This window comes from Ammodytes marinus (genome assembly GCF_949987685.1).
Source record: "Ammodytes marinus genome assembly, chromosome: 1".
NCBI lineage: Eukaryota > Metazoa > Chordata > Actinopteri > Uranoscopiformes > Ammodytidae > Ammodytes > Ammodytes marinus.
This window is the reverse complement of record NC_137230.1, coordinates 5,763,796-5,775,286: the sequence shown is the minus strand read 5'-3', so window position 1 is coordinate 5,775,286 and position 11,491 is coordinate 5,763,796. Positions and strand designations below refer to the sequence as shown.

At 39.5% G+C, this 11,491-nt stretch overlaps 1 protein-coding gene across 1 annotated transcript in view; it reads right to left on the bottom strand.

Moving 5' to 3' along the window:
* Window positions 1-10,525: 10,525 nt before the first annotated feature.
* Window positions 10,526-11,491, bottom strand: part of znf536 (zinc finger protein 536) — a gene marked incomplete at both ends in the record, with an annotated part of 101,641 nt that continues 100,675 nt past the window's right edge. The window contains one exon of the mRNA XM_080032951.1: window positions 10,526-10,668. Within this exon, the coding sequence (XP_079889077.1) occupies window positions 10,526-10,668 (143 nt within the window). The remainder of the gene's footprint in view (window positions 10,669-11,491) is intronic.

The following is an 11,491-nucleotide window of genomic DNA, read 5'->3' as shown; positions in this document are numbered from 1 at the left end:
CAGTAAAACGTGATCCAGCGCACACATAATAATCTAACTCTAGAATTATCCAGTACAGAGCTTAAACCCCCCCTCCTCCCCCCCTTACCATTCAAACAACAGCAACAGCAACTTTTTTCTAAAGCTGGTAGAGCTTTTTATTTAGGCCTACTAGCCCCCCCCCCCCCCCCCTTCCATAAGCTCTCCCCTCTTTCTTATCTCCCTTTTTCATTTCCTCTCCCCCTTCTCCTTTTCTTTTCTTTCCTGTATTTTTCTCTTTCACTTCCCGTACTTGGGGGGGAAAGCCTATTTTGCCCGCCTTAGGTGAAATCACTCAATTCTTTCGGGAAGATACTTTGGAGATAGAGAGAGAGAGAATGAAAGAAAGAAAGAAGGAAGTATGTGTGTGTGCGTGTGAGCGAAAGAGAGAGAGAGAGTCCACCTTCCAAATAAGTTCCATTAATCATGAAGCCTGAGTCTAATGTAACTAATATTTTACAATTAGAGGAGACAAGATGGAGCTGGGGGCCATCTATCTCCCTTACACCACATGATCATCGATTCATAAGAGGAGAGGAGAACGAGAGAGAGGGAGAGGCCATAGCCCTGTATTAAAGCGCACATCCGCAAACACACACACACACACACACACACACACACACACACTTTGCCGGGCACACGCTGACACCCATGCAGACGTTAACACACCCACGTACATAAGCACAGACGCTCAGCAGGAAACAGAAGGAAGCGCGAGGACGAGACAAGCTGTCACATTAGCATTTGGCAGTATATGTTCTGATTCAAATCTAGGACACAAACAAATGCTTGTTTTTTTAATAGTTCATTATATCCATACATTGTTTTGATAATTTGATCAATTATTTGGTTCTAAATGACTGAGAATAGTGAGACATGCTGATTACACTTTCTCACAGTCACATATTCAAGATGCCTTCTGCGTCCAAAACCCGATCATAATCATAAATGATCATAGTGATATGAAAAAAAATAAAAAATTTAATTAAGAGGCAGATTTTTGGGGGCATTTTTGGACTTTGATTAATCAATTACTAAAATGTATTTTAATTTGACTGACAAATTCAGTCTGCACTACTTACCTGTAGATAATACTGAATAATGTAGTCATCTGACTAGAAATATCGGTAGTTGAATTACATCATTTATATGTGACAAAAATGTCATATTTATTTATTTTTAACATAGAAAACATCTGTTTAAATTGAGTTATTGACTTCAAGTGATTAAAGTCAAGTTAAGTCTATAATTTTAGCAGCAAATTCAAGGCCAACCTAACTCAACTGTTTAGTTAAGGCTTTTGTAATGATATTATTTTCCCACTGTTGTTATATTGTGGAGTATGCCCGTGGTTCTTATGTTCTGGTTAATAGTGAATTTACAGTATTCACAATTATGAAGTATAACAGTAACAAGAGGGTAAGTGTCCCCGGGTTGTGGCAATTTAAAGAATGCATTCTGGATAGAAAGATACCTTCTTGGTATGATAAAAAATATATATATAGATATATCTAAACCCTTAACACAATGCAGAGGGTGGAACTGCAGATACTTCTATGTGCAGTGTGAGGGTGTACCCTGACCTTGGTCAATATCCCACAAACTTTAGAGCAACGAGGGAACATGATGGTCGTTTTGAGTAAGCCCCTACGACATGCAGAAGTCCATTTCTATCCCCATGTTTATAAGGACTTGCAAGTCTCAGTCCTATGGTCCAAAGGAATTTGAGCAAACAATCTCAAGTTTTATTACATTTTTAATCATTCAGTTAATTGATCTGTTATTTTATTTGTAAATTAAAGTTGTAAAGATGTGGCTTCAGAGCTTTCTGCTCACAGCCATGAATTCAATTCTCATTGGTAATACTCCATTTCTAGCTCATTGTCATTCAATCGTCTTAAGAGTGGAATTCAAACCAAACCCTACAAGGTTGCTAGTAGCTCCATATTCCTTAAAACATGTTCCATCACAATGACATCAAGTGTTGCTCTCTGCAAATTCAACATGCAACTTCCCTCCGAGAGGTGGACCGCAGCCCGCCATGGTTAGCTGTGTACCAAACCCTGGTCTGCTGTGCCCTCTGCTGGCCGAACCAGAGCACTGCACTGCAACGCACACAGCCACTTCTAATGTAAAGGAGGAGGGTGAAATTAGAGGCAGCTGAACAAATGAGCAGAAAGACGGGGTTCATCGGCAGGTCACCATCTGCCCGGCGACCGAGCAAAAAACGCTGGTACCACTGCAAAATACTGCAGAGCGCCATCTTAAACACGTATCCATACACACGCAGATAGCACACACAAACACACACACACTTATAGCAACACACCAGCATGCATGCAAATAAACATGCACTTACACACACACACACACACACACACACACACACACACACACACACACACACGGCTGCATAACATGCCATGCAGGAAAAAAATTAGAGGAAATGGATACTGAAGAGCTGGGGGAAGTGTGTGTGTGTGTGTGTGTGTGTGTGTGTGTGTGTGTGTGTGTGTGTGTGTGTGTGTGTGTGTGTGTGTGTGTGTGTGTGTGTGTGTGTGTGTGTGTGTGTGTGTGTGTGTGTGTGTGTGTGTGTGTGTGTGTGTGTGTGTGTGTGTGTGTGTGTGTGTGTGTGTGTGTGTGTGTGTGTTTGGGGGATGGGATGGGGGGGGCAGATAAAAATGACGAGAGATGAAGTTTAATGAAGGGCAAAGAGCGGTGTTCATCACGCTGTGAAAGAGGGTCGCTCCAAATGTTGAAATTGCTCGGCTGAACAAGGAACGGCAGCACACACACACACACACACACACACACACACACACACACACACACACACACACACACACACACTCGACAGGCCGGATGGAATGAAAGATGACCTAATGAGTTCTTTAATCAGAAACGTGTGTGCCTTTACATGGAGACACACACCTACTCAAATGTACAGCAATGACATACATACATTCATCCATGCCTACTCCCCTCCCCCCCACATACAAACACACATGCAATGAAAAATCAACGGTACATGATGCACACACAAACACACACACACACACACACACACACACACACACTCTCACACACACACACACACTCTCTCTCACACACACACACACACACACACACACACACACACAAAGTAATAATACCCTGATTGTTCCTGCTCAGTCTCATATCCAGTCATCTGAAACATCCTTTTGGCTGTGTGTGTGTGTGTGTAAGTGTGTGTCTGTCAAACGGTTACTTTCTCCGGATGTGAGTTTTTATTGGGAACAGGCTCGTGGCAGGAGGCCCACCCCCCTCCCCCCCCTCCCCCCCCCTCCCTACACATCTGGTGCGGTGCAGCTGATCCGTTTAAAAATTAGTCAGGCATTGACCTGGGCCAGCCTCCCAGCGGCGCGGCAGCCTTTGGGGTCCTGACGTTAGGGTTAACACAAATACAGATTCCATCTATGTGCTTTTGGATCGGGTTACCACACCACAGAGAAGGGAGGGGGCATGAAAGCATGGTATATGTCTTACACTGAACAGCAGAGTCAGCTGAAACAGGCCCGGGCCAGGCCTGTGTGTGTGGAGAGGAAACTTTGTGTTGGTGGTTGACTTTTGGTGGGTGGGAGAATATCACTGTTCTCATGATGCTATGTTATATTATTTGTAGTTGCACCTACAGATGTACACACACACACACACATACACGCGCACACACACACGCACGCACATACAAACAAACACACACACACACACACACACACACACACACACACACACACACACACACACACACACACACACACACACACACACATCGTTGATGAGATCACGTTCTTTCCACTCATTGGTCAGATGCCCCACATTGTGATATTTAAACGCGTAGTTGCTCGGACACCTTTGAGTGGAGAGTTCCCTGTTTGATCAGGAAGTACAGAAAACATCTCAGAAGGACCAAGGGAGGGTCCCAAGGCATGCTGGCTCTTGTCATTTTTTGCATAAATCAAATCTGAAAGATCAAAATGATTATTCACTTGAGCTAACACTTTATTCTTGTATGTTATAGCATTTAAATGTATGTTTTTTATTTGTTTTTACTTTTTTGGCCCATACTCACTCAACCCTTATACCTACCTACTGACTGGTGTCAAAATATCAAATTATTAATAGAAAATCTATTGAAATGTGGTGTGGTTTATCCAATGATGGGACTATATCATTTGCTGTGACGTTGAGAAATTATGAAGATAAAAAGGCTTTATAATTAATTTATTCAGTGATTAAGTATAACATCTCGCTGGAACACATGGAACGTACTATAAGGGCCATTCCGCCAAATGGGTGACATTTCTGTCCCCAAGCCTTTAAGGGCATACGGGCATAAATATAACATACATTAATGTATTTGCATGTTGCAACTCTTCCAAATTAAACTTTTTTATTTTTTCAAAGCTGAATCTCATAACACATTATATTTAACCATTCAAAATATTTATTGGTCAATCTCTGGATATTGTATTGAATGTTTAACTAGGTTTATAATATATATAAATGTATTAAAGTAACAGGACTGAAAGTAACAGGACTGAATTTTTTTGAACATATAATTGGCATAAACATGCAAATATAGACATAGGGTCCATTTTAGTTCATGAGTACACTCAGCACATTCTGGTGATTTAAATTTAAAAAATAAACAAATACAATTAAATAAATAATTTAGGTAACAGGACTGAACGTTAAGATGTACCCAGTCAACTATGGTTACAATATCATCCAATACACTGAAAATAAAAGGGGGGAACCTACTTGTGGTCTTCCCATGACCTATCAGAAGAGCTACAGTGCTCATATTCCAGTTTAGCAAGGGCTGTTTGTAATGTTGCAAGGATTTTAGAGCGTTAAATGTGTTGTTAGGGTAACAGGACTGAGTGTAAACCTGGGGACACGACTAAAATGTGTATTTTAACTGAAATATTATGGATTTCTGATGATAACATTTGCATTGAAGCATATTGAACATAGAATCACACAGCAGTGCACACAAATTAAGATTTCTGGTGGATTTGTTTCATTATATTCCATACTAAAGTGTTGTGTTAGAGAGTGGGGACAGGTTAAAAATGCTGTTTTTCAGTGTAAACTGTAGTTTTTATCAGTGTTATAAAATACATATTTAAAATCCACAATCAGGTCAATGTGGAAGAGACATTGCTTAATGCATTAATGTATGTTATAATTAATTGTCATGCAAATGTGTACCTTTGAAGGCTTGGGGACAGAAATGTCACCCATTTGGCGGAATGGACATGAAAACTCACAGTTACAACATGTGTTGTTATGGTAGTTCCATAGTGGAAAAAGCAAGTGGATCAGTTAACCCCCTTGATTTATCTGATCTGTCTCAGTGAGACACAAGAAAATTATTTTTAAACAATCATATTATCACTGCCTTTCGTCCTGGATACATTCTGATCATTTCCTTTGCTAGGAAACATCATGAAGTAATGGGAAATGTGTAAATTTGACTGATAAATCATTTTAGCTCGCTTAGAGGGGAGCAAATGTAAAAAAAAAATCTCACTTTACCCCACTCTCCACTACAATGTTTTTCTATTATGTTAATGTTTTTCTGTATATTTCAATGAAATTGAACTCATCATCTTAATCGCATTATATAATTACATTTGTCATCAAAATAAAACGTTTTTTTCCAAAAGAAAGTTTCCCTTTTTCTCCTATCCTGTCAACCGTGTTACTGCAGTCAACTGTGTTACTTGGTCGTTGGTCAACTGTGTTACATGTGGTTTGTATGTCGTACATCTGGTAAATGTTGGCTGGGCTGTTAACAATTTGATCTGGGATACTTTTAGAGAGGGCTCCCTCTTACATAAGGATGTTGTATACCTCATAATTTCGTCTACTATGGATAAATGTTGAAAGAATGGTCATATTTGATAGTAGCCTCCCACAGAATCTTCATTATCTAGCTCAATATTCATATTTTCAAATCAGTTAGACAGACAACTCTCAAACTCCTTGGTGAATAGACTCAAAAACTTCCATACACATGTTTTATCAAATGTGTAGTGGTTTATTAATGTTTTTTATGACACATGTTTGTCCGTAACACAGTTGACATAGTAACGAATCAAATGGTTACTTTCAATTAAATATTTGAAAATTCATTACAGATTAAGCTTGGCAATTAATGTATTAAACACAATAAAGGGGTATATTATGGAAACAACTACTAGATTATTTATCAAAATGGCACACTGATTTCTTCACTTGTTGGTTGATATGAAATGTACCCCTACTTATAGAATGACTCATATGTTATTGTAATCTGTTCAGGTTTAACACTGTTTTGTATTCAGATTGCTTCAAAATTAAATTCACTTCCTTCCAGGCTACCATCCGGAGATTTCAATGTTTCACAATCAGCTGCTGAAGCCCAGCAGACACCTCAGTGTAATACTGTATCTACATTCACATATTCAACTTTGATATGTTTGCTGCTTGATTCTGATGATGTAACTATACTTTTTCTAAGATAATATTTTGAATGCAGGACTTCAGTATGTTTGCACTATAATATAATATCTTTATATTTACTTACATGATTATCTTGTGTGCAACAGCGTGTGTCGATCTGCTAGTAACAGTTTGGCTATTGATGGATAAGGTATTGGATATGCCATCACATTATCTCCAGCTTTTTTTTTAGTCTTGACTGATTCATTTTCTCCATTATTAGTTTCAACACATTGGTAAGGACAGTGTATATGGGAGAATTGGCAATAAGTCCCATGTGTGCGCTTATGTTAAAAGGAACCTAAAGGGTGCAGCATGTAATATAGTAGTATGCTGGCGCCATCTGGTGGTGAACATTGTACATTGCAACCCACAAGCCTCCCTTTGGGAGATTTACAGAAGATACCTTCAAGGACAAGAAGCTATAGTTAAGATGGAACCATCCACCCCTGCTTTTCGTCTCTTCACATTATCAAGTGATGAGGTGAAAATGTATTTAGTTATATTAGCAAGTGCATTTCTGGCAGACACCCTTAAACACGTAAGGCCGTTAAGTGTGTCTGTCCTGTGCTACTGTAGAAACATGGTGGTCCTATGTAAATAAAATGCTCATCCTTTTTTTTTCTAGTGAAAAACATACTTGGGAATATTATATTCTATTTCAACCAAGTCTGTTCTGAGAAATGCCAATAAAATCTACACACTGCACCTTTAACCTGGAAACATGGTGGGGAAAGAAGACAACTGTGTATGATGCTCACTGCAAATATCTCTTATCTGAGAAGGACTTTCTATCTGAATCTCCCTGTTACATGTTGCAATGTGTGGCGTTTTGAGCCATTTCAAGTGTTTCCCATCACCCCCCATTTTGTTTGACCATAGCTCATTTGGACACACACACACACACACACACACACACACACACACACACACACACACACACACTGACACACTCAGACGCGGCTTTCGCTCGGTCAGAAACGAATAAAATTCAATAAACATGAAACAGGCCGTTGCATTGAGACAATCCATTCCTTTTTTTCTTTTTTTTTTTAGTTTGAATACATTTTATTTTTACTATAAGTACAGTTCAGTAGTTACAAAACGAAGCATCTGCCATGAGGGTAACAGCGAAACATAAAGAGTTGTTCAGCTCACGAGACAGGTTTTGTACATAATATAATGTGGAGTGGAATGCTCATTATAGCTGGTTCAGAGAAGGAGAGAGAGCCTATAAAGACAGACTCCCCCGCCATATTTAATCTCTCCATCTTTTTTCACCCCCCCTGGAAAACACAGAGATATAAGGGGTCAGAGGGGCCACGCCATTGGTCGATTTGCCTCCAGGCAGGATATATACGTTCTGATTGGTTTACTTCCGACCCCATATCCCAGAATTCCTCCCTTTTCAACACACCCTGTTATATTTCCCTACAACCATTACTTCTCACATATTGTCTCACTCTTACTTTTAGTTTTGAATCCACCCCTCTTTTCCTGGCAATTTTTTGAAATTGAAAGAATGGTTAATTGTCATCTACATAAATCAAATGAAATGGAGAAAAAAAATAAAAAATCAGATGCTTGTACTGCATCAGAAGTCTCCTCACATTGGAATATGGAGAACTGAGTCAATCGCTCAGGCTTAAATAGCAGTACCAGGCCAGAAGGGGAATATTTTTTTTTTGCATACAAAAAAAAAATCTGGGTAACAATTTTGTCCAAAGCCACATACAGTATAGAGGTTGATCCAAACTCAAATAAAAAGAAGTCTTATATTTTTTTGAACTGTACATTACCGCATTAGAATTCTTCTTTTCTCTGGGGGGGGGGGGGGGTTCACACAAAGAAATTGACGTAGAAACATTTCACAATGCCAAGGGGACACACAAAACACACACACCTTCAGTTTAGTTAGTTAGCTAGGTTTTTGTACTGTATAGGTTGGATTTATAATACTATCACAGTGCAAAATACTTCTGAGAAAAAACCCCAAACAAATAAAAAAAAACAAAAGAAAACAAGAAAGGATAGAGTCCCTCTATGCATAATGGATTCTGTATATATGGGGGGAGGAAAGGGGGGGGGGCAAATATGTTTGCAGCACAGGAGACGATTGTCATCTTTTTTCCTCTTTTTTTTCCTTCTTTTTTTTGATCGGTAAAATGAAGAAAAGGCATTTAATGTACAGTACATATAAAAAAAAAGAAAATTTGAAATAAAATCAACCCTACGTCCTACGGTTTTCTAGCACGGCTACATAGTTTTTTTTCATTTATTGTAGAAGCGATAACAGAAGACTTTGTATTCTAAAGGCTATACACAATATGTCTTTTTTCCAGTTTTTTGTCTTGTTTTTTCTTTTTTTTTTACTCATATTAAAAAGTAAAATACATCAAACCCATTTTTCAGTAGTCAGTAACACTGTGCAACAATGACCGGTGGCAGTATTTTAGAAACACCTGCGACGCTAGAGAGTCCTCGAGGAGGGGGGGGGGGGGGGGGGGCGACATGAGAGATGAAGAGAAAGGGTTTGATAGGTCGATTGAGAAATAAAATGTGTCCCCCATCTTTTGTTTGTAACTTTTAAAATTCTTCAAAAAGACCGCCTACACCCTTAAAGGACACGGCTGCGTAAACTACCGTCACTTCTTCTCCGCCACCAATGCTTTCAAAACTTTCTCAAAGTCTTTAACATTTTTTTTTTAACTACTGTATATCTCTCTATGTACATTGAGTGTCAATGGGGGTGGGTGGGGGGGGTTGAATGGTACAGACTAGAGCAAAGAAAAGAGAAAAAGACACAGGGAAGCCATATAGCCATAGGGTGAAGATAGTTTAGTTATGGAGGGAGAGGGATATAGTATTATTATAAGTACATCTAGGGCAGTTTGAATAGTATTCTCCTTCTTTACAATCAATCGTTAGCACCACCAACTTCAAAAGTCACTTCTGAGTCCGTGTTTTTTTGTCCACCAGCAATACCATATCATTTTCTGTAAGCAAACTCACGTTGTAGATTGTCATACGGTGCCATTGCCCCCCCCCCCCCCACCCCCACCCCCCCTTGTCCTTTTTTAGTTCAACCACAATCAGTGTGATGCATCATGGGACATAAATATAGTGACTATGACAGCAGAAGTGGGACCGCTTTTTGACAGGGTTAAAATGTGCTTGGTCTCTGTCAACAGTTCTGTTTTTTTGAAGTCTTCTATTCTATACAGTAGAATACATTCCGGGGGTTACAATACAACGGTGGTCGCTTCCGTGGACTTGCAAAACACACAAAACTGTCCTCTTCATTTGACAGTGAGAGAGAGAAGAGAGTCTTTTTGAAAAGCAAGTTTGATTATACGCAACACCACTTCTTCATCTTCTTCTTCTTCTTCTTCAAGTCCTAATTAAAAAAAAAATCAAAATCAAAATCACACACACACACACACACACACACACACACACACACAGAACCTTTTTCTTCTAAGCCGGAGGAATGTATCAGAGATCGCGGTTGGTGCCAGTTACAGGAAGTGCTAAGGTAATCAGACAGGTAGTTTTCATAAAAAAAAAACAAAAAAAAAAAACATTGTATAAGAGGAAAAAGACGAAAAAAGGGGGGGGGGGGCAATTCAGATCACAGAAGACATAAACAAAAACAGGGAACAGGGGGGGGGGGAATTTGCCATCACTTTTGTTTAGCGGAAAAGTCATTTTTTTAGATTAGGTCCATCTCGCAAATACACCCCCCCCCCCCCAAAACAAAAAAAATAAAGAAACATGTCCCAAAGGTTCCTCCATATAGTCCTCTCCTTTCTCTTGACTCTGACGGTAGTATGTGTTTTTTTTTCTTTTCTGTTTTTTTTCTCTCATCTTAAATAAAGTCTTTGTTTATAGTGTTTTCCTTCATTTGTTAAGCATTCTTCTTCATCACCATCATCATCATCATCATCGCTTTCTTCATCATCCCTGGGGGGGGGGCCGTTTAGTCTTTGTTTTGGGCGTCCGGGCCCTCCGCGTCATGGTTTAGGTTACGGTTGTTGCTGTGGTTGTTAAGGTGGTGGGGGTCGTGGTGTGTCAGCTCATGGCTCATGATGGGCTGCTCCTCCTCTCCTAGCCACAGATGCACTATACAGAGAACAAGAGGCAGGTTAGCACAAGGGACCTAGCCACAAAACACACACACACACACACACACTCAGAATTAGGCCCAAATTGATGAATGAGATATTTCTGAGACTGCTTTTCACAATGGCTTCATTGCTAATTCAGTCCAATGTGAAGACCATAAAGGGTCATTTCATCCAAATAACAAAAACACTAAAAGCAAAACTAATTTAAAGGAATAGTCCAACATTTCCAGCTTTTATGCCTTACTCTAAGGATCAAGGAAAGGCGACGTAAACTGCATTTTTGATGTTAGATAGAAATGGGCAAATGTCGCTTATCAAGGTTAGCTTAGCTCAAACACTGGTAGTCAAGGGGACCAGGCCAAAAATATAAATTGTATAACATCACTAAACATTCCTGTGTGTTTGTTGGGCCCGTCATGGTCACGTATGTATGTGAACTCTGCTGACAGTAACTGTTAGCAGAGTCAGAACCTACTCTTATAAAGCAGCCCTTTACATTAGATTGCTACATCGACACAAACTACCATGTATTTGTTCCTTATTATTTTACACCAGTGAGATTGTTGTAGGCTGCTCAGTGAAATATCAGTTGGTATAATGATAGGAGAGGCTGACACTTGATAGACTGAGATCCATAGAAGTCACAATCAAGATGGTCGGGGCTTAATAAGTGTGACAGTGGGTGAGAAGTGGAGTGAGTAATTCTGATGAAAAAAAAAAAAAAAAGTTTGAAGACTTGTGAGACAGAGTCAGAAAATGCATAGCTATAATTAGGTCTCCCACAGCCGCGGCCACTAAATAATACAACTTGTCCCTGC